The sequence below is a fragment of the Sinohyriopsis cumingii genome, chromosome 8 (genome assembly GCF_028554795.1).
Source record: "Sinohyriopsis cumingii isolate HCF-2022 chromosome 8, ASM2855479v2, whole genome shotgun sequence".
NCBI classification, from domain to species: domain Eukaryota; kingdom Metazoa; phylum Mollusca; class Bivalvia; order Unionida; family Unionidae; genus Sinohyriopsis; species Sinohyriopsis cumingii.
In genome coordinates, this window is record NC_142968.1 from 84,081,076 (window position 1) to 84,105,642 (window position 24,567).

Here is a 24,567-nt window from a genome sequence, read left to right on the forward strand (position 1 = left end):
TTCATTCGATTCAGTTGACACTTTATAACAAGATCATTTTTCTTCAATACGGATCACTAAATATATTTGGTACGGTTATATATTGGCACATGAAAGTTGTACTAAATAACAACAACTTATTGGCAGACTTCCACCAACTGGACATTTGTACTAAATAACAACAACTTATTGGCAGACTTCCACCAACTAGACATTTGTACTAAATAACAGCAACTTATTGGCAGACTTCCACCAACTAGACATTTGTACTAAATAACAACAACTTATTAGCAGACTTCCACCAACTAGACATTTGTGCTAAATGACAACAACTTATTGGCAGACTTCCACCAACTAGATATTTGTATGGGAAACAAATCTGCTACATTTTATTTGCGTGACTTTTACAACAATTGAAACTCACAAACATCTAGATTCAGTTGTCAGATACAAAACACGCAGCATTCACGACAATGATTACTTACAAAAATGTAAAACAATGAAATAATTTTCTGATATACGCTATTTAGCTTTTATCATTATAGTTTTTAATCATTGCTTAATACAAATAAACTAGTGTGAACATAACGGATGTCTCTGTCCCGACCTATGAAGCTACCGAGAGGTCATCTTAGGATAGGGTATCAACGGTCAAAGTCAGTAGCGACTGAGTCCGTAAACAAACAGGTCATAAACTGTTCTATTATTGTCTTGATAAACTTCCGAGGAATTTGAATAAATATTATCACACACACAGGTCTATTTATTTGCTTGAAACGTGATGCTCAGCTTAAAAACGTACCCGTATTGCACCCACTTGAGGGAAGCATTCGATTTAAACGATTTTCAAATGAACGCCGTTGTTATCTTATACTCGGATGTTTTGTCTTTTTCTCATTTAATCTATCTCCCTCCCCCTCCCTCCCTCCCTCCTCTCTCTCTCTCTCTCTCTCTCTCTCTCTCTCTCTCTCTTATTAGTTATATTATTGTTGATTTTTTAATCTATCTGGGAACCGACCATGACATATCAGTTGTTAGGGCGTAGGACTGATAAATCTAGTGTAGCGGCCTCGATGTCCGCCTGAGCCACTGCGGATAATCTGCCTTTGCGTGTCTTTGGGAAAGGCACCTAGCTACATTTCATTTTCATGGGCATGCTACGGCTACTAATGCGTTAAAGAATTGCTAAATACAGCAGAAATGTATATCTAGTAGTTATAGTGGCAGATGGACTGACTGTAGAACTTTTTTGTGCACGCAGAAAGGTTTGGCGGACCTGATATAGGCTTATATGCAGGACTCCGGGTTGCAAACAGTTTTTGTTGTCTGAACACGTTTTCCGGACTCACAATGCTCATGAACAAAACGGATAACGAGGGAGTTCAATTATACATATTAAAACATACCTAATCTTAAAAAGAGTTCATGCTTTTTACAGATCCAGATCAATGCGTTGGTGCTATATTCGGTCTCGATCAACGAACATTGCTGTTTACGGATCCACATCAATGAGTTGGTGCTATATTCGGTCTCGATCAACAAATGGGGCCTAGCTGTTTACGGATCCAGATCATAGAGTTCATGTTGTTTAGGGGACATTCTACAGATATTATGAACTTCTGAGAGAATGGCGGGTATAAGGTGCAATTGTTTACATTTGCAACATGTACAATATGGAGAATGTTGGTATACCTCTAAGTTACTTTCATGTAATGTGGCTGACGTGTCTTTGGATATTGAAATTGCAAAAATTCTACAAGATCTAAGCTCACCGCTAACTACAGTGACTGCTCCCTTGTGCTAACAAAACAGTCTGGATTAGTCTAAAGTACATTATCTTTAGGTTTTATTAAAATAGGGACAACGACCTTTACCAGACTAGAAAACACCAGTTTCTAAAAGTGCTATGGATGAATTACCAATATATAAAATGTAAACAAAGTCCGGGAAGTAAAATGATTAAGGAGAGCTCGACATTTTTGAAAGGTGTCCAACCGATATAAGACCAAGGTATGTACTCTATAACCCATATTATACCCATCAATCATAACTGAAATAAAGGGAATTGAATGTTCTTTTAACAATTTCTACGGTAAGCAATGTCTTTTTTAAATAAGACGTATAACCAGTGAGAAAAATCAGGGACATTTTTCCCCATAAACATCTAACCCTACACAAAATACGAAACTGTGATCGTCAACGTAAGACAAATATAAAAAGTTGTGCAAATATGTTTTGTTATTTTCATATCATGTATGATACTGGGAATAACATGGTACATTAAGATTGATTTTATGAAGGAGTATTGCATGGGCAATAACCCTAATTATACGTAAATTAGAAAGCTTAGAACACACAGTGAAGTCAACTTAAATTTCAAACGTTTGCATTTAATTGAAAGAAATATATAATGAAAATGTTTCTGTTCATTCATTTGTAATGAAATTATCAAATCAATTACGGCAAAGCAAAATCACTTTCTTCCATATTCTAGACTTAGAAAATAAGCAAACATTTTAAACTTTGACCTTTGATATCCATGAACCTCATCTGTTCCAGCCATTTTCAAACTAAATTTTACTGGTGACATCTTATGAATAATTGTGTCGAGTTTCATATTCCAGTCTTGCAGTATGACATTGGTTGCTAAGGTGAGAAAACACAATGTGTATTTTTAAAATGGCACACTTTTTATCGTAAGGTGGTGGGGAGGATGGGCATGTGTGGGACCTTGACACTAATAAATGCTGTTCTGTGGGGAAAATACAGGAGAAATATTCTAAAGGACTGTTTTGATGCTTTTGACTTAAATGATTCATCCATACAACCAAAATTAAATCATACAATAATAATACCTAATGACTTTTTTGGGGGGGTGGGTGTGGGTGTGATCTACAGATATTATTGACTTCTGAGAGAGTGGCAGGTATAATGTAAAGTTGTTTACATTTACAACGCTCACAATGGAGAATGTTTGTATACCTCCAGGTTACGTTAATGTACTGTGGCTGAAACTTCTTTGGAAATTGTACTTTTGGAAATTGTACATGACCTAAGTACACAGCTAACTAAAACGGCTGCTCCCTCCCTTGTGCTAAAAAATCAATATGAATTAGTCTAAATTACACTATTTTTAGCAGTTATTAAAACAGCGAAACGAATTTTGCAGGTCTTGACAATACCTGCTGCTGAAAGTGCAATGAATATGTTTTTATTTTATAACCCACATTACACACATCAATCATACACCAACATACTGTGAATAACTACGATGTACAAGGTATTTTTAAATATGTTGTGTAACAGCGTGGAAAACCGTGGAAATTCGTTTTCTTTAAAATTCTAACCCTATGTGAAATACAAATCTGTAGAACGCAACCTTACAGTTTTAGACAAATTGGGCCATGTTGCTGACAGATCCATATCAATAGGTTCATGGTACTTACAGATCCATATCAATAGGTTCGTGGTACTTACAGATCCATATCAATAGGTTCGTGGTACTTAGAAATCCGTATCAGTGGGTTCGTGGTACTTACAGATCCATATCAATAGGTTCATGGTCCTTACAGATCCATATCAATAGGTTCGTGGTACTTACAGATCCATATCAATGGGTTCATGCTGTCGACAAATCCAGATCAATGTGTGCATGTCGTTAACAACTGAGACCATTTGTTGATGCTTTTGACAAATCCAGATTAATGGGTTCACGTTGTTGACAGATCCAGATCAATATGTTCCTGCTGTTGATAGATCCATATCAATGGGTACATGTTAACAGATTGAGATCAAAGGGTTCATGTTGTTGACAGATCCAGATCAAATATGTTACTGCTGTTGATAGATCCAGCTCAATAGCTTCATGCTGTTGATATGGATATCAAATATATTCGTTGCTGTTGACAGTTCCAGAATAAATATGTTCATTGATGTTGACAGATCCAGATGAAGTGGTGCATGTTGTTAACAGATTAAGATCAGAGGGTTCAAGCTGTTTACAGATCAATGGGTACATATCGTTAATAGATTAAAACCAACGGGTTCTTGCTGTTGACAAATCAAGATCAATGTGTACGTGTTCCTAACAGTTTGAGATCAATGTGTTCATGCTGTTTTTAGATCCAGGTCAAATATGTTCATGCTGTTGATAGATCCAGATCAATGGGTTGATGTTATTGATAGACCCAAATCAAATATGTTTATGCTGTTTACATATCCATGTAAATGGGTTTATGCTGTTGATAGATCCATATCAATGTGTACGTAAGTAGTTAAGTGGGGTACATTAGCGACAATGGGAATTAGCATTACAGAGACCCCTGGGTCAGATTAGCGACAATGGAAATTTAACATGGCGAAAAATCGTGGGTCAGATTAGCGACAAGGGAAATTAACATGGAACTATAGTGTGGGTCTGTCTAGCGACAAGGGGAAATTAACATGGGGAATAGAGTTTGGGCTTGTCTAGGGACAAGGGGAATGGAACAGGGGACTATAGTGTGGGTCTGTCTAGGGACAATGGGAATTTAACATGGGGAATAGATCGTGGGACTGTCTAGGGACAATGGGAAATTTAACATTACGGAAACCCCTGGGGGATATAGCCTCAAGGGAATTTAACATATGGAAATTGAACATGGTGGATCTGTATAGCGTCAAGGGGAATTGAACATGGTGGGACTATCTAGGGACAATGATGGTAGAGGGTCAAACACAACAGAGACAGAAACATACATACACTAGTACAAGCGTGGGATTTATATATAAAGCATTACCAAGACCTGAAATCTTGCTGGGGTGTTCAAAAATTTGCATAATTGTAATGATGCTATAAATAGCTATAATCAAGGAAATGCTCAACGACAAAATGGATGTGACTAAAAGTAATGCTAAAATGACGAAATTGTCCCAGAATTTAAAGGAAAATAAACATATCCCTGAAAATTAAGTTACAATGGTTTAGACTAAAATGGATAAAATTAGTAACTACTTACAATATCAACTTCTGTGACGATCGTGGATAAATACCTATGTATCGATAATCAGCTGAAATTCCTATGAAATCCCACTATCTATTTATAGCTCCAACTTGTGGGTTTTTCCTTTGGAAAATCCCACTATCCTTTTATAGCCTCAGCCTGAGTGACGTTCCTGTTTATGAATTCTAGTATATATGTATAGCTACAAAATGTGGAAATCCCCAAGTCGATATTTATAGTCTCAAAACTTCCAGCGTCAGTGACGTCACTGTACTGAACACTAGGGGATAAATGGCAACAGTGTTGCAAGTAGCTGACCTGAATACGCGCTACTGTAGGTAGGTAGGTAGAGTGTATCTGATAGGGATAAAGTGAGTTTTATAGGGACAAACAGAGACCAATACACACACACACACACACACAACATACGCGCGCAGACTCACACACACACACTCACACACACACACACACACACACACACACAGAGGGAAGAGGAAAAAACAAACCCCAAAATATACTATCCACACTCGGGAGGAAGAAAAAAAAACAACCAAATATACGATCTACACAACGTACGCGAACACACACACACACACACACACACACACACACACACACACACACAACATACGCGCGCAGACTCACACACACACACACACACACACAGAGGGAAGAGGAAAAAACAAACCCCAAATATACTATCCACACTCGGGGAGGAAGAAAAAAAACAACCAAATATACGATCTACACAACGTACGCGAACAAACACACACACACACACACACACAACATACGCGCGCAGACACACACACACACACACACACACACACACACACACACACACACACAGAGGGAAGAGGAAAAAACAAACCCCAAATATACTATCCACACTCGGGAGGAAGAAAAAAAACAACCAAATATACGATCTACACAACGTACGCGAACACACACACATACACACACACACACACACACACACACACACACACACACACACACACACACATACACACACACACACAGATGGAAGAGGAAAAAACAAACCCCAAATATACTATCAACACAGAAGGGAGATAATACAAACCCCAAATAAACTATCCACACAAACGTACGCGAACGCATACAAACCCCAAATATACTATCAACACGGAAGGAGATAATACAAACCCCAAATAAACTATCCACACAAACGTACGCGAACGCATACAAACCCAAAATATACTATCCACACAACGTCGCTAACGCATACAAACTCCAAATATGCTATCCACACTCGGGAGGAAGAAGAAAAAACAACCAAATATACGATCTACACAACGTACGCGAACACACACACACACACACACACACAGAGAGGGAAGAGGAGAAAACAAACCCCAAATATACTATCAACACAGAAGGGAGATAATACAAACCCCAAATAAACTATCCACACAAACGTACGCGAACGCATACAAGCCCCAAATACACTATCAACACAGAAGGGAGATAATACAAACCCCAAATAAACTATCCACACAAACGTACGCGAACGCATACAAACCCCAAATATACTATCCACACAACGTCGCTAACGCATACAAACTCCAAATATGCTATCCACACTCGGGAGGAAGAAGAAAAAACAACCAAATATGCGATCTACACAACGTACACACACACACACACACACACACACACACACACACACACACACACACACACACACACACACGCACACCACAGAGGGAAGAAGAAGAAAACCATTATACACTATCCACACGCAGTGAAGAAATAACCCTTTATATATACTATCAACAGAGAGTGAAGAAAATAACCCATTATATTCCATCAACACAGAGTGAAGAAGAAAAAGTTTTTTGAAAGCACCTAAACCCTCACCTGCAATGACCAACTCTGCCAAACACCTACACCCCACCCACCCCCACTCCCAACACTACAAAACCCATTTAACCCGTTATTTTATGGCATCAGTGTGTGATTTAGGAAACATCAAGACACAAAATGATGGACGAATAGACTGACTATTGTTTACGGACTTGCATGCCTAAAGAGCGTGCGTGAAGGAAAACATCCTTCCATTTCAATTCTAACTAAAACATGATCCAGAGGAATAGAGAGAGGTGAAAGAGCACAATTTCATAAAGTGTGAGTAAAAACAAAACACGCCATCCTTATTATACAATGTCAAGACCAAGAGACACTTACGTTTTCTTTCTGGTCTATTCTCTTTTAGAAGGTAGTATGAAATTTCACATCAGGGCCAACGCATCGGCTCACATTGTCAATTTTTCCATTTTCATGTTTTTACTGGCACAAGTTCTTCATCATCTTCAATTTCTTCTTCTTCTGAATCCCTCTTCTCTGTTTCGTCTTGTTTTTGTTTCTTCTCTTTTCTCGTAGGGCACTCTGAATTCCAATGTCCTTTCTCCTGACAACGATATTAGGTATCTTGACTTTTGTCTCTCTTTCTTAGACGAAGCAGGTATTCTGGAGACAAATACCCATTTACCTTTGCAGATATAGCAAACTTCATTAGCACTTACACACTTTCGTATGACTCTCATCAAATCAACGACCAAAAGAGTAAGTTTTGTTGCCACTTTCGCATGTGAATTATGCTTTCGTATGACTTTTAGCAAATATTTGACCAGCAGGTCGATCTGTGCTGACTCTTCCATCTTCTTGATCGTTTGAGAGCGGAATGAATACTCTGACGCTAAGATACTCTCCTTATATACATGGACCCGCTGCGTATGAAACCTAGTCAAATGTAATTTTGCAATAAGATGAAACGATTTCATTGAGGAAGTAAAAAGCAATGATGTACCGTATCGTCTCACACAAAACCTGAAGTTTTAGTTCAAATCGGTGTCAGCGATTTCGAAGACGACATAACTGAGCTTTAATCAATGCTCTCCAATTATGACACAAAACCACGAGTCCTGATTCACGCCAAAAGAAATTTCGTTCGGTTCATAAAAAATAGTATCACATCTGAGAAACGCAAAAACGAACTTCCAGAAAACTGAGAACGACGGCTTACACCTACAACGTAAATGTGTGAGTTCAAGTAGTGCGTAAAACTTAGTCAAATTAGATTTTTATAGTCAAGACGAAACGATCTCTTTTCGAACAAGAAAGCAGACACCAAGCGACAATGGCGATCCGTGTCACACAACACTTTTCCAAATGTATATTATCAGAGGTTTGTTCTAGCGATCTGCACGGTTAAATTAAATGTTGACGTATTTTGCAATAAGACGGACACAATTTCCATGGGATCGCCCATGGTACGATTGTTCGTGCATTAGTTTAATTTTTAAAACTATTTTTTTATATAAATCGCCTATAGGATAGACCCAGTAAAGCGTGGCCATACTTAAGTCAATTCGAAGCGAACGCGGTAAGAAAATAAGTATAGCCAATGAAATGGCTTACAACGGGTGATGCATTGTTTTGTTCTAGGGCTGTGTGGCATAATAATCCCTATGTTCTTGCGTTGTTACCATTACAGTGCAGACAGACTGAAATGTGAACTTACAAGCCCTCTTTGTGTGTGTTGTACCATTTCCTCTTACCACATCAAAATACTGAGCGTCACAGTATTGGTTCGCGTTTTCAAGCTGACCATTTTTTTATATCTCACTTAAACATTTCGACATAAACACTCACATCGGTAGAGTCAGAACAGACGTGTTACAGTATTGAGGGGCATGTTATCTTTTCTTTTTCAAACTAATAAATTTGGGGTTTGTATGAAGTAAAGAACCGAAAGTACAGTGAAACTCAAGGATGATGACCCAATCTGTCTGTCTATTGATGCGTGTATTTACTTAAGAAGAAATATGTCCTCTAAAACACAAAGAGATACGGCAAGCATGATTAGATTAAACACAACGATGTTTTCCTTCACGCCCGTGTAATTTAGAGTTTCAATCGTCTTTGAAGACAAACTTGGTTTCCTTTTGTAGGGCTTGAAATAATAAAAAAACTGAAAAATCTTAAGCACTTTGCTATAGATAATTTCATCAACAGACCAAACAACATAAATACCGTTACAACAATAGAAAGCCTTAAATCTTCTATCAAAAAGAAATGCATGAAAAAAATTAAAGATTAACGATAACTAACCAATGAAACCGAATTTAACAAAGGCAATAACATGTGAAGAAATGCCTCTCACTTTGGAAAGGTAGGCGAATGTACTCTGTCATGCACCGTCAACTTGAAAAAAATTATAAACAGAGAGAAACCTGAATTCAAAATTCAGTTGTTTCTTTTTCTTCAAAATTATTTCGTTTCTTTTTTCTTTTTTTTTTTTTTTTTTTTTTTGGAACAAATCTAAGCACTAATATAGAGTGGAAAAGGGAAAATGCACATACAAGCTTTGATATTTCTGAAAAAAGGAGGGGATATTCTTAACGTTCATAACCACCTATATATGCTTGGACTTGTCTGTGACTTATCCACAAAACAAGATATACATATTTCTGGTCAAGCTGCAAGTGTGTGCGTGTTTTTGAAAATGGTAAAAATTGGATATACAATTTTCTCATGACACTTATAAAGTGAAGAGTCTGTGCAAGTGTCAAAAGCCAAAGTCATATAAGTTTTGTATTTTGTACGGCTTGTAAAGCTTTCTACTTTAGAAAATGTGAACTATCACAAGTTATTATCACAAACAGAAGTGGAACATAGGGGCTTGCAAGAAAGAAAATAACCCAGACAGTTGGTGTCATCAAGAGTGCTAGAGACGGTACCCGAACTTGCTTGCCTGCTTACTTGAATTAAAGTGATTTTCGCTCTAATGGAGCATGTATCACTGGTTTAATAACGCACCGCGTGATTTTTAATTACTCCTGGGGAAGGAAAGAGAGCCTCATCCCCCAGGCTTTTATGTACTCACAGACTATTTTTAAATTTAGCCACTCAGGTGTAGGACTAACTAGTCCTTAACAACCTGACTGAAAGACTTTAAACATGAGTGGGAATTGTCTCACCACACACTCATTTTTCTGTCCGAGCGTGGTAAAGGAGGAAAAAGGTGCTCAGCAAGACAGCCATGGATGTTAAGTACTCACCAAAACGCTAGCCCGTACTTATTTCAAATCAAGTCCCGTTTTTGCTAATGGACAATAAAAGGTACCAATAATGTGTTAACCACCTGTGCAATTAGTTCAAATCTAACGAGTCTGTTAAATTTCCTACTTCCTAACATATCTGTCTAATATTAGTACTTAGTGTACATAAAAATAGCCATACTGATCTTATTTTAAATTATTATGTCTAAGCGACGTATACCAGTTTGGTCACTGTTAGGTTTAAAAAATTAAGTTTGTTGTGGTGTTCCAATGGGTCAAGTTTGTTTCGAGAATAGTTTAGTCAAGGAGGGATACCAAGCCAAATATGGCTCCCTATTTAATAAAAGCAATCTTTTGGAGCCCTAAAAAAAAGTCTGTTTTTTCTGTTAGAAGGTAACACGTCTCTCTTTTGCTTTCACGTTCTTTCCCGCACTCCTAGTCTCATGATTCTTGATATCAGGAAATGCGTAGCCATGATGGGCGGTAATGTAAGCAGCGGTTTCTACCAGTTGACTGAGGGGGTATCCAGTGTAGGCTTGTCTGTAGAATTGGGGAAGAACTCTGACCCCTAATCCCCATTGAGAAGGTCTTGGTTTAAAGGTGTCTAGAGATTTGTAGGCAACGTATTTTATGGCTGTAATAAACTGCCCTGCTATGTTGACGTCATACAATGCTTGATCTAGCCCCATTTCGGTGTACTTCTCAACGAGGGTCAGCGTCCCCCTCCTCCTCAACCGCCTCAATTTCCTCTTCTGGTTCTGATACTAATTCTTCAGTTGAGGTAGATAGTTTCAAATCCGCTGCTATGGTGTCTGTCGCTGTTATTGTTGTTGTGGTTGTTCTTTCAGCTGAGATTGCCTGTAGTATCGGAGTGAGAAAAGAACGTAGTGCCTCCGATAGTTACATTTGAGTTTGCCATACCGTTTGTGTAACATAATTGGACCTTTGTTTTGCCACCACTCTTTCCGGGACGGGTTGTTTGTTAGGTATAGTCGGCTGTTGACTAGCTGTTATTTGTGTTCTCGAGGTGGGTGGAGTGCTAACTGGCTAGGTCTGCATTTCTTGCTCCCGCTGCTGTTGCGTATATTTCTTCCCTCCACACCGAGTTCTGGACCTAATTCTTTAAATTTCGTTGTACCCGAACTTACATTATCCATATTATCACCAACAAAAGAAAACAAAACGCACAGACCTAAAAGAAACACTCATTCACTTTTTACAGAACATTACTATTTTTAAAATTTTGATAAGCGACGGAAACGAACAACTTAGAGTCACACTTTCTAACCAAGATAAAGAAATCATGTGCTGATAGACTCACTTCTGTATTTTTTCTTCTAACTGACTAACGTATCATAGGCAATGGAATGTGATTTCTTTTCGAGAGTATGGGGTAGCCCTGAAATTTTTTTGGGGGAAGTTGAAGCTATGGCGATCGCTTAGGTTATAAGATGACGGCCTCCTGTGACGACAGGATTTCTCACAGGATAAGGTCTGCTTCTTCGGAAAGAGAAGAAGAACTCTTTGGTGTCGATAAAACTGTTAACAAAGCCTCTGCCAGGTTCATGCTGCTGCTGCTGTTGCTGCTCTCTCTCTGCTGTTTATGACGTCTGTACTTCTCCGTCCATTCTTCTTTCTCCTTCTTGAATTCCTCCTTGAAGAGCTCTTCTTTCAGGTCTTCAGTGACTTTCAACATTATGATATTGTCTATCTCTTCAGGTCTCGGTATCAGACTTGTCATGACCCTATGCAAATTCACATAGGCTTCGTTCAACTTGGCTTATCTTGAGCACATCTTCGTAGGAAGATGAGTCGACAGTGGATGGACAGACTGGAGACACAACACAACACAACATGTTTTGGCTTATCTTGAGCACATCTTCGTAGGAAGATGAGTCGACAGTGGATGGACAGACTGGAGACACAACACAACACAACATGTTTTGAATTCAAAAATGTTGTGTTGTGTTGTGTCTCCAGTCTGTCCATCCACTGTCGACTCATCTTCCTACGAAGATGTGCTCAAGATAAGCCAAGTTGAACGAAGCCTATGTGAATTTGCATAGGGTCATGACAAGTCTGATACCGAGACCTGAAGAGATAGACAATATCATAATGTTGAAAGTCACTGAAGACCTGAAAGAAGAGCTCTTCAAGGAGGAATTCAAGACGGAGAAAGAAGAATGGACGGAGAAGTACAGACTTCATAAACAGCAGAGAGAGAGAGCAGCAACAGCAGCAGCAGCATGAACCTGGCAGAGGCTTTGTTAACAGTTTTATCGACACCAAAGAGTTCTTCTTCTCTTTCCGAAGAAGCAGACCTTATCCTGTGAGAAAGCCTGTCGTCACAGGAGGCCGTCATCTTATAACCTAAGCGATCGCCATAGCTTCAACTTCCCCCAAAAACATTTCAGGGCTACCCCATACTCTCGAAAAGAAATCACATTCCATTGCCTATGATACGTTAGTCAGTTAGAAGAAAAAATACAGAAGTGAGTCTATCAGCACATGATTTCTTTATCTTGGTTAGAAAGTGTGACTCTAAGTTGTTCGTTTCCGTCGCTTATCAAAATTTTAAAAATAGTAATGTTCTGTAAAAAGTGAATGAGTGTTTCTTTTAGGTCTGTGCGTTTTGTTTTCTTTTGTTGGTGATAATATGGATAATGTAAGTTCGGGTACAACGAAATTTAAAGAATTAGGTCCAGAACTCGGTGTGGAGGGAAGAAATATACGCAACAGCAGCGGGAGCAAGAAATGCAGACCTAGCCAGTTAGCACTCCACCCACCTCGAGAACACAAATAACAGCTAGTCAACAGCCGACTATACCTAACAAACAACCCGTCCCGGAAAGAGTGGTGGCAAAACAAAGGTCCAATTATGTTACACAAACGGTATGGCAAACTCAAATGTAATTATCGGAGGCACTACGTTCTTTTCTCACTCCGATACTACAGGCAATCTCAGCTGAAAGAACAACCACAACAACAATAACAGCGACAGACACCATAGCAGCGGATTTGAAACTATCTACCTCAACTGAAGAATTAGTATCAGAACCAGAAGAGGAAATTGAGGCGGTTGAGGAGGAGGGGGACGCTGACCCTCGTTGAGAAGTACACCGAAATGGGGCTAGATCAAGCATTGTATGACGTCAACATAGCAGGGCAGTTTATTACAGCCATACAATACGTTGCCTACAAATCTCTAGACACCTTTAAACCAAGACCTTCTCAATGGGGATTAGGGGTCAGAGTTCTTCCCCAATTCTACAGACAAGCCTACACTGGATACCCCCTCAGTCAACTGGTAGAAACCGCTGCTTACATTACCGCCCATCATGGCTACGCATTTCCTGATATCAAGAATCATGAGACTAGGAGTGCGGGAAAGAACGTGAAAGCAAAAGAGAGACGTGTTACCTTCTAACAGAAAAAACAGACTTTTTTTTAGGGCTCCAAAAGATTGCTTTTATTAAATAGGGAGCCATATTTGGCTTGGTATCCCTCCTTGACTAAACTATTCTCGAAACAAACTTGACCCATTGGAACACCACAACAAACTTAATTTTTTAAACCTAACAGTGACCAAACTGGTATATGTCGCTTAGAAATAATAATTTAAAATAAGATCAGTATGGCTATTTTTATGTACACTAAGTACTAATATTAGACAGATATGTTAGGAAGTAGGAAATTTAACAGACTCGTTAGATTTGAACTAATTGCACAGGTGGTTAACACATTATTGGTACCTTTTATTGTCCGTTAGCAAAAACGGGACTTGATTTGAAATAAGTACGGGCTAGCGTTTTGGTGAGTACTTAACATCCATGGCTGTCTTGCTGAGCACCTTTTTCCTCCTTTACCACGCTCGGACAGAAAAATGAGTGTGTGGTGAGACAATTCCCACTCATGTTTAAAGTCTTTCAGTCAGGTTGTTAAGGACTAGTTAGTCCTACACCTGAGTGGCTAAATTTAAAAATAGTCTGTGAGTACATAAAAGCCTGGGGGATGAGGCTCTCTTTCCTTCCCCAGGAGTAATTAAAAATCACGCGGTGCGTTATTAAACCAGTGATACATGCTCCATTAGAGCGAAAATCACTTTAATTCAAGTAAGCAGGCAAGCAAGTTCGGGTACCGTCTCTAGCACTCTTGATGACACCAACTGTCTGGGTTATTTTCTTTCTTGCAAGCCCCTATGTTCCACTTCTGTTTGTGATAATAACTTGTGATAGTTCACATTTTCTAAAGTAGAAAGCTTTACAAGCCGTACAAAATACAAAACTTATATGACTTTGGCTTTTGACACTTGCACAGACTCTTCACTTTATAAGTGTCATGAGAAAATTGTATATCCAATTTTTACCATTTTCAAAAACACGCACACACTTGCAGCTTGACCAGAAATATGTATATCTTGTTTTGTGGATAAGTCACAGACAAGTCCAAGCATATATAGGTGGTTATGAACGTTAAGAATATCCCCTCCTTTTTTCAGAAATATCAAAGCTTGTATGTGCATTTTCCCTTTTCCACTCTATATTAGTGCTTAGATTTGTTCCAAAAAAAAAAAAAAAAGAAAAAAAGAAAAAAGAAACGAAATAATTTTGAAGAAAAAGAAACAACTGAATTTTGAAGAAAAAGAAACAACTGAATTTTGAATTCAGGTTTCTCTCTGTTTATAATTTTTTTCAAGTTGACGGTGCATGACAGAGTACATTCGCCTACCTTTCCAAAGTGAGAGGCATTTCTTCACATGTTATTGCCTTTGTTAAATTCGGTTTCATTGGTTAGTTATCGTTAATCTTTAATTTTTTTCATGCATTTCTTTTTGATAGAAGATTTAAGGCTTTCTATTGTTGTAACGGTATTTATGTTGTTTGGTCTTTTGATGAAATTATCTATAGCAAAGTGCTTAAGATTTTTCAGTTTTTTTATTATTTCAAGCCCTACAAAAGGAAACCAAGTTTGTCTTCAAAGACGATTGAAACTCTAAATTACACGGGCGTGAAGGAAAACATCGTTGTGTTTAATCTAATCATGCTTGCCGTATCTCTTTGTGTTTTAGAGGACATATTTCTTCTTAAGTAAATACACGCATCAATAGACAGACAGATTGGGTCATCATCCTTGAGTTTCACTGTACTTTCGGTTCTTTACTTCATACAAACCCCAAATTTATTAGTTTGAAAAAGAAAAGATAACATGCCCCTCAATACTGTAACACGTCTGTTCTGACTCTACCGATGTGAGTGTTTATGTCGAAATGTTTAAGTGAGATATAAAAAAATGGTCAGCTTGAAAACGCGAACCAATACTGTGACGCTCAGTATTTTGATGTGGTAAGAGGAAATGGTACAACACACACAAAGAGGGCTTGTAAGTTCACATTTCAGTCTGTCTGCACTGTAATGGTAACAACGCAAGAACATAGGGATTATTATGCCACACAGCCCTAGAACAAAACAATGCATCACCCGTTGTAAGCCATTTCATTGGCTATACTTATTTTCTTACCGCGTTCGCTTCGAATTGACTTAAGTATGGCCACGCTTTACTGGGTCTATCCTATAGGCGATTTATATAAAAAAATAGTTTTAAAAATTAAACTAATGCACGAACAATCGTACCATGGGCGATCCCATGGAAATTGTGTCCGTCTTATTGCAAAATACGTCAACATTTAATTTAACCGTGCAGATCGCTAGAACAAACCTCTGATAATATACATTTGGAAAAGTGTTGTGTGACACGGATCGCCATTGTCGCTTGGTGTCTGCTTTCTTGTTCGAAAAGAGATCGTTTCGTCTTGACTATAAAAATCTAATTTGACTAAGTTTTACGCACTACTTGAACTCACACATTTACGTTGTAGGTGTAAGCCGTCGTTCTCAGTTTTCTGGAAGTTCGTTTTTGCGTTTCTCAGATGTGATACTATTTTTTATGAACCGAACGAAATTTCTTTTGGCGTGAATCAGGACTCGTGGTTTTGTGTCATAATTGGAGAGCATTGATTAAAGCTCAGTTATGTCGTCTTCGAAATCGCTGACACCGATTTGAACTAAAACTTCAGGTTTTGTGTGAGGCGATACGGTACATCATTGCTTTTTACTTCCTCAATGAAATCGTTTCATCTTATTGCAAAATTACATTTGACTAGGTTTCATACGCAGCGGGTCCATGTATATAAGGAGAGTATCTTAGCGTCAGAGTATTCATTCCGCTCTCAAACGATCAAGAAGATGGAAGAGTCAGCACAGATCGACCTGCTGGTCAAATATTTGCTAAAAGTCATACGAAAGCATAATTCACATGCGAAAGTGGCAACAAAACTTACTCTTTTGGTCGTTGATTTGATGAGAGTCATACGAAAGTGTGTAAGTGCTAATGAAGTTTGCTATATCTGCAAAGGTAAATGGGTATTTGTCTCCAGAATACCTGCTTCGTCTAAGAAAGAGAGACAAAAGTCAAGATACCTAATATCGTTGTCAGGAGAAAGGACATTGGAATTCAGAGTGCCCTACGAGAAAAGAGAAGAAACAAAAACAAGACGAAACAGAGAAGAGGGATTCAGAAGAAGAAGAAATTGAAGATGATGAAGAACATGTGCCAGTAAAAACATGAAAATGGAAAAATTGACAATGTGAGCCGATGCGTTGGCCCTGATGTGAAATTTCATACTACCTTCTAAAAGAGAATAGACCAGAAAGAAAACGTAAGTGTCTCTTGGTCTTGACATTGTATAATAAGGATGGCGTGTTTTGTTTTTACTCACACTTTATGAAATTGTGCTCTTTCACCTCTCTCTATCCCTCTGGATCATGTTTTAGTTAGAATTGAAATGGAAGGATGTTTTCCTTCACGCACGCTCTTTAGGCATGCAAGTCCGTAAACAATAGTCAGTCTATTCGTCCATCATTTTGTGTCTTGATGTTTCCTAAATCACACACTGATGCCATAAAATAACGGGTTAAATGGGTTTTGTAGTGTTGGGAGTGGGGGTGGGTGGGGTGTAGGTGTTTGGCAGAGTTGGTCATTGCAGGTGAGGGTTTAGGTGCTTTCAAAAAACTTTTTCTTCTTCACTCTGTGTTGATGGAATATAATGGGTTATTTTCTTCACTCTCTGTTGATAGTATATATAAAGGGTTATTTCTTCACTGCGTGTGGATAGTGTATAATGGTTTTCTTCTTCTTCCCTCTGTGGTGTGCGTGTGTGTGTGTGTGTGTGTGTGTGTGTGTGTGTGTGTGTGTGTGTGTGTTCGCGTACGTTGTGTAGATCGCATATTTGGTTGTTTTTTCTTCTTCCTCCCGAGTGTGGATAGCATATTTGGAGTTTGTATGCGTTAGCGACGTTGTGTGGATAGTATATTTGGGGTTTGTATGCGTTCGCGTACGTTTGTGTGGATAGTTTATTTGGGGTTTGTATTATCTCCCTTCTGTGTTGATAGTGTATTTGGGGTTTGTATGCGTTCGCGTACGTTTGTGTGGATAGTTTATTTGGGGTTTGTATTATCTCCCTTCTGTGTTGATAGTATATTTGGGGTTTGTTTTCTCCTCTTCCCTCTGTGTGTGTGTGTGTGTGTGTGTGTTCGCGTACGTTGTGTAGATCGTATATTTGGTTGTTTTTTCTTCTTCCTCCCGAGTGTGGATAGCATATTTGGAGTTTGTATGCGTTAGCGACGTTGTGTGGATAGTATATTTTGGGTTTGTATGCGTTCGCGTACGTTTGTGTGGATAGTTTATTTGGGGTTTGTATTATCTCCTTCCGTGTTGATAGTATATTTGGGGTTTGTATGCGTTCGCGTACGTTTGTGTGGATAGTTTATTTGGGGTTTGTATTATCTCCCTTCTGTGTTGATAGTATATTTGGGGTTTGTTTTTTCCTCTTCCCTCTGTGTGTGTGTGTGTGTGTGTGTGTGTGTGTGTGTGTGTGTGTGAGTCTGCGCGCGTATGTTGTGTGTGTGTGTGTGTGTGTTTGTGTTTGTTCGCGTACGTTGTGTAGATCGTATATTTGGTTGTTTTTTTTCTTCCTCCCCGAGTGTGGATAGTATATTTGGGGTTTGTTTTTTCCTCTTCCCTCTGTGTGTGTGTGTGTGTGTGTGTGTGAGTCTGCGCGCGTATGTTGTGTGTGTGTGTGTGTGTGTGTTCGCGTACGTTGTGTAGATCGTATATTTGGTTGTTTTTTTTTTCTTCCTCCCGAGTGTGGATAGTATATTTTGGGGTTTGTTTTTTCCTCTTCCCTCTGTGTGTGTGTGTGTGTGTGTGTGAGTGTGTGTGTGTGAGTCTGCGCGCGTATGTTGTGTGTGTGTGTGTATTGGTCTCTGTTTGTCCCTATAAAACTCACTTTATCCCTATCAGATACACTCTACCTACCTACCTACAGTAGCGCGTATTCAGGTCAGCCACTTGCAACACTGTTGCCATTTATCCCCTAGTGTTCAGTACAGTGACGTCACTGACGCTGGAAGTTTTGAGACTATAAATATCGACTTGGGGATTTCCACATTTTGTAGCTATACATATATACTAGAATTCATAAACAGGAACGTCACTCAGGCTGAGGCTATAAAAGGATAGTGGGATTTTCCAAAGGAAAAACCCACAAGTTGGAGCTATAAATAGATAGTGGGATTTCATAGGAATTTCAGCTGATTATCGATACATAGGTATTTATCCACGATCGTCACAGAAGTTGATATTGTAAGTAGTTACTAATTTTATCCATTTTAGTCTAAACCATTGTAACTTAATTTTCAGGGATATGTTTATTTTCCTTTAAATTCTGGGACAATTTCGTCATTTTAGCATTACTTTTAGTCACATCCATTTTGTCGTTGAGCATTTCCTTGATTATAGCTATTTATAGCATCATTACAATTATGCAAATTTTTGAACACCCCAGCAAGATTTCAGGTCTTGGTAATGCTTTATATATAAATCCCACGCTTGTACTAGTGTATGTATGTTTCTGTCTCTGTTGTGTTTGACCCTCTACCATCATTGTCCCTAGATAGTCCCACCATGTTCAATTCCCCTTGACGCTATACAGATCCACCATGTTCAATTTCCATATGTTAAATTCCCTTGAGGCTATATCCCCCAGGGGTTTCCGTAATGTTAAATTTCCCATTGTCCCTAGACAGTCCCACGATCTATTCCCCATGTTAAATTCCCATTGTCCCTAGACAGACCCACACTATAGTCCCCTGTTCCATTCCCCTTGTCCCTAGACAAGCCCAAACTCTATTCCCCATGTTAATTTCCCCTTGTCGCTAGACAGACCCACACTATAGTTCCATGTTAATTTCCCTTGTCGCTAATCTGACCCACGATTTTTCGCCATGTTAAATTTCCATTGTCGCTAATCTGACCCAGGGGTCTCTGTAATGCTAATTCCCATTGTCGCTAATGTACCCCACTTAACTACTTACGTATCAGTTACCCTCTTTAAATAAAGATATGTGTTCAGGAAGAAATAAAGGCGAGGCTCAAGAATATAAGGCGCAATTGTTGCATATTATTTCATGAAATTTGGTACAAATATCGATCGTTATGTATATCTAGTTGTATAGACTATCTTTAGTGAAATTTTTCTTACGTGGGTCTGTTTTAGGATTATCAAGAACATTTAATTACATAGGATAGATATGCGATGACAAACAATAATCTTAGTAAGAAGACTTAATGACTTTGGGTTGGGTTAAGTTATCTTAGGCTGATGAGGTATAGACGGCTATATAAGAATTCAGTAACTTTTCATTGGTTAGGTTAGGTCACGTGAATAGGCACTATCGAGATAAACTGAGTAGTAAGATCCGTCACGTGCGGTATGTTGTAATATGTGGTCGTGATAGAAGGTGAATATAAGGTGATGACTGAGCAATCAGGTTTATTCCTATTTTGGAGTCATTCTTTTTTCTTGTGTTCATGGTGCAAGTCTGCAGATGTGTTGTATGTTCTACTCAGATATTATTTGAGAGGAAAAACATTTGTTTGGACTGTTCAGTGGAAACAGAAAGTGCTCATTATTCGGACTATACTATTATTCTGGAATTATTGTGACTTGTTCAAAAGCAGGTGTGGAAAATGCCATTTTGACAATGTCACGATTCTTGGCGGACCAGTATATTTTCCAATTTGAAATGAATACGGGATTTTACATTCATTTTGACTTTTATAGAACTTTACCAGGATTATTTTGTATTGATTTCATAATACTGTAAGTTCCTCTCACATTTTCAGTAATAACATTGACAAGTAAATTGTTCTTACATTTTACACAACGTGTTGGTTTGGCTTCTTTCTATTACAAGAATTGTATTCATAGTTTTAAAAGGTAAATTACCTTATAAATTAAAGAACTTGACTGATAAAGCAATTTAGGCCCTCGCCAACATGGATGAGAAATGATTAAAAAAAAAAAAACAGAGAGAGAGAGAGAGAGAGAGAGAGAGAGAGAAAGAGAGGGAGAGAGAGAAAGGGAGACAGAGAGAGAGAGGGATTTTACACTAGGTACAAGGCGTTTTATAATTAATTAATATTTATTATAGGTATGATGGGACGTTTTGAACGATATCTGAGACGAAACAGATAACATTGCAGCTTGTTTTATGGCCCTGAATTTTATCAAGCAAGAGAGACCCTAAAAAGTAAACATAAAGATTTGAAGAAGAAAGGAAAAGAAAACAAACCCAAAACTGTTGATGCCGTAACTGATGATGACATACAAAAAACTGTTTGAATATTCGCTTTTGGACCCCAGCACACCATCAAGTTTACTGAACACTTTATGGTTTAATACTAATTTGCACTTTGGAGTACGGGGAGGGGGAGAAGAACAGAAACATAAAGTGGGGAGACATATCATTAAAGCAAGATTGCGAATTTAACCTAGAATATTTAGAGTTTAACGAGAGACAGACGAAGACGAGGACAGGAGAGGACATAAAAAACACGAGAAATGAAAAGCAAAGGATATTCGCTAACCCTCTATTTCCAGATAGATGTCCGGTAACTACCTACAAATGTTTCAAGAACAAACGTCTAAGTGATTTTTGTAACCCTGACCATCCACTTTACCTTGCCCCTGTAACTTACGTGCATGCACCTGGGGCAAATGAGCAATGGTTTTTACGTGCACCAGTTGATGCCTGAAAGCTTAACTCTCTAATGAAAAAATGGCCTTGAAAGTAAACTTGCCCGATTTGGCCTCTAAACGCATTACAAATTCTAGTGTGAGAAAATATATATGTCAGAAACTAATAGAAAACAATGTTCCAGACACTCAGGCTATACACGTCACTGGCCACAAAAATCCCAACTCTCTCAACAACTACAGAAAATTTAGTAATAGCCAGAAATGTGTTATGTCCAGCATACTTTCTTCTAATTTTGTTAAACGTCCCCATTGTGCCCCAGTTGAATCAAACATGTGCATGCAGTCTTTGAGGACAAATAATGCACTTACCAGCCAGAGTGAATCATTTACCCTTCCACACGTTATTCCACAAACAAATTTCCCTGTATCAGATCCTTCCACGACTAGTAGAAACAAAAACCCTCTGAAAATGCTTAGAATCTTAACATGTACTTTGCAGTACAAGTAGTGAATGGGGCCACTTTACGTACAATGGGAATTAGCATTAAAAAACACCCTGGGCCACTTTACGTACAATGGAAATTTAACATGGCGAAAAATCGTATACCACTTTACGTACAAGGGGAATTAACATGGGAATAAATTGTGGGTCATTTTACGTACAAGGGGAATTTAACATGGGATTTTTTTTTTTTAAATTTTTTAAAAAAGGGTAGGCAATTGAAAAGTCATTCTCTTTTCGAGAAATATGGCTGGCCCTGAAAAGGGCCTTTGGCTTTCTTCTTCTATTTCCTCCATTTCCTCATCCATCCCCTAATCTTTCCCCAAATTCCTTTGTTCTTCCTTTTTTCTTTTTCAGGTAACCAGTCTGGGTGACCCATAGCCCTGAACTTCTCTTGTATCTTGATCCAATTGTTGTTGAGTTTGTCAAAGGCCTCTTTTTTCTTTAAGTTTTCCTTATCCTTTCGTTCTTTATTCCACTTGTCTTTGATCTTTTTCACTTCTTCCTCCATTACTTTTCTCATAAGTTGTTCCGATTTCTTAAGCTGGTCTAGGCCTTTTTTGACAAAGGACCACTCTGTCCATTCCATTACGTCTTCCAAAAAGCACCTGACTTCTATCACATTATCCATGGCTTCCTTTAAGTGACCAATCTTTACATACTCTGGATCTGTAAAGCCTCTTAGTCTTTTTACTTCTTCTTCTATCATCTCTTTCACCAGATCCATAGATAATTTTAGGTTGGTCACTTGTCTTCTGACAAAATCTCGGGTAAGTTCATGCTTCCATTCTCGTTCAATCCTTTCCACTGCATAAGCTCCATCCACCATCCAATACCAAATGTCTTTCAACTGGTTAAACAATTCTGTTACAGCTACCATCTTCCTTGTCTTTATTCCGTAGAATGGTTCCAACGACGAACGTGGTGGGTTCTTATAGTGAAAGCGCGGACGTGGTGGAAAACATCCCCCAAAACATAAAATTGATCTTACCTAGATCATGACCAAACATCGCGCGGACGTGAAGGAAAACATCCCCTACTTTCTCATTTCATATAATAAAACCCTAACTATACTCTCCACATACGCTAAGAAACAGTTAAAAAACCCATAATCTACTATTCACACAAACGTACGCGAACCGTTACAAACACAAACACATACACTCACACTATGAATAAAGAGCTAGTGTTTATATTCACACTACTCTACCTACACACATTAGCAAATGGATCGTTATTTCTTTTCTAGAGTATTGGGGTAGCCCTGAAAAGGGCTTTTTTTGTTTGGAACTTCATGGACACCTGGTTAATGGGGGCACCTTCCAGGCCTGGCGCCGCATACACATCTTGTCCTCCAGTTACTTTTTACCTTTTGGGGGGAGAGAGCAGAAGCAGGATATGTGGCTTCAGAATCCCAATTTTCGCTCTCTGGGATTCTGAAATTTCTTCTTCTTCTTCTCTCCTTTTCCTCCTCCTCTTCTTTGTTTCTTCTCTCCTCCTCCTCTTCTTTGTATTTTCTTTCCTCCTCTTCTTTGTTTCTTCTTTCCTCCTCCTCTCTCATCCTTCCGTCTTCCACAATGGCTTCCGCGGCCAGTTCATTCAACAGGCGCCTGGCATATTCCAGATGCACATGAAGTTCCAACAGTTTCGCCAGTCTCGTGTTCATTTTTGGTGTTGATCAATCAACAAGGGTAGCTGGACTGCCGAACGAGTTTCAATTTATAGTGAAAGCGCGGACGTGATGGAAAACATCCCCCTAAAAACATAAAATTGATCTTACCTAGATCATGACCAAAAAACAACGCGCGGACCTAAAAGAAACACTCACTCACTTTTTATGCTACCCATTCCTATTCTAAATTTTTTTTCATGAATCACTTCAATTGACTATCCACATACGGAAAGCAGGCCAATCTAACCCCAAATATACACCTCAAACACCAAAAAAGACATCATTTTAATCTACTATCCACACCAACGTACGTGAGCACTTACAAACACACAATCTTATACACAAACACATACCCTCACATTTTTAAAAAAAGAGTTAGTGTTTATATTCACACTACTCTACCTACACACATTGGCAAATGGATCGTTATTTCTTTTCTAGAGTATTGGGTAGCCCTGAAAAGGGCTGTTTTTTTTTTGTTTTTTTTTGTTTGCTATGGCAATCTTTTTTTAGTTTCTAAGAATGCGATGTCCTCTGAGGATAGACTTTCTGGCGATAGGTCTGCTTCTTCGGAAAGAGAAGAAGAACTCTTTGGTGTCGATACGACAATCGACAAAGCCTCTGTCAGGTTCAGGTTGCTGCTGTTGTTGTTGTTGTTGCTGCTGTTGCTGCTGCTGCTGCTGCTGTCTCTGAAGTCTGTACTTCTCTGTCCATTCTTCTTTTTCCTTGTTCACTTCTTCTCTGAAGAGCTCTTCTATCAGGTCTTCAGTGACTTTTAGCATTCTCACATTCTCTATCTCTTCTGGCTTCGGTATCAAACTGTGTCTGACCCTATGCAAATTCACGTAGGCTTCGTTGAGCTTAGCTAGTTTGGAGCACATCTTCGTAGGAGGATGAGTCGACAATGGATGGTTAGACTGGAAACAACCCCCGGTTCTTAAAGTCAAAGCGCGGACGTGAAGGAAAACATCCCCCACACGGATTTCGAGTCGCAACGTTCAGTGAGTGTCATGAGAGGGATAGTAAGAAATGAAAGGGCATCAATCCAACATTCTTATAGCTAAACAAACCACAAAGGCATTTTTTTTTTCAAAACACAACATTTTTTATTCAAAAATCACTTAACACTAACCAACAACAACTCTAACATATTTTAAACAATAATCCAACATGATAACATCAAACATTTTTTTCTCAATTTACAGTCTACTTTAAACAGGGCTGACAACGTTGTGAATGAAATTGTGATT

The 24,567-nt window shown here is 38.6% G+C and overlaps 1 protein-coding gene across 2 annotated transcripts in view; it reads right to left on the bottom strand.

The window, feature by feature from the left end:
• Positions 1-21,636, bottom strand: part of LOC149794020 (uncharacterized) — a 129,272-nt gene extending 107,636 nt beyond the window's left edge. The window contains exon 1 of one of the 2 annotated variants that reach the window (XM_089967963.1): positions 21,513-21,636. In XM_089967963.1, coding sequence (XP_089824089.1) covers positions 21,513-21,529 — 17 coding nt within the window. In that variant the 5' untranslated portion in view covers positions 21,530-21,636. The remainder of the gene's footprint in view (positions 1-21,512) is intronic. The other variant, XM_089967965.1, reaches the window with a different exon arrangement.
• Positions 21,637-24,567: the final 2,931 nt, after the last annotated feature.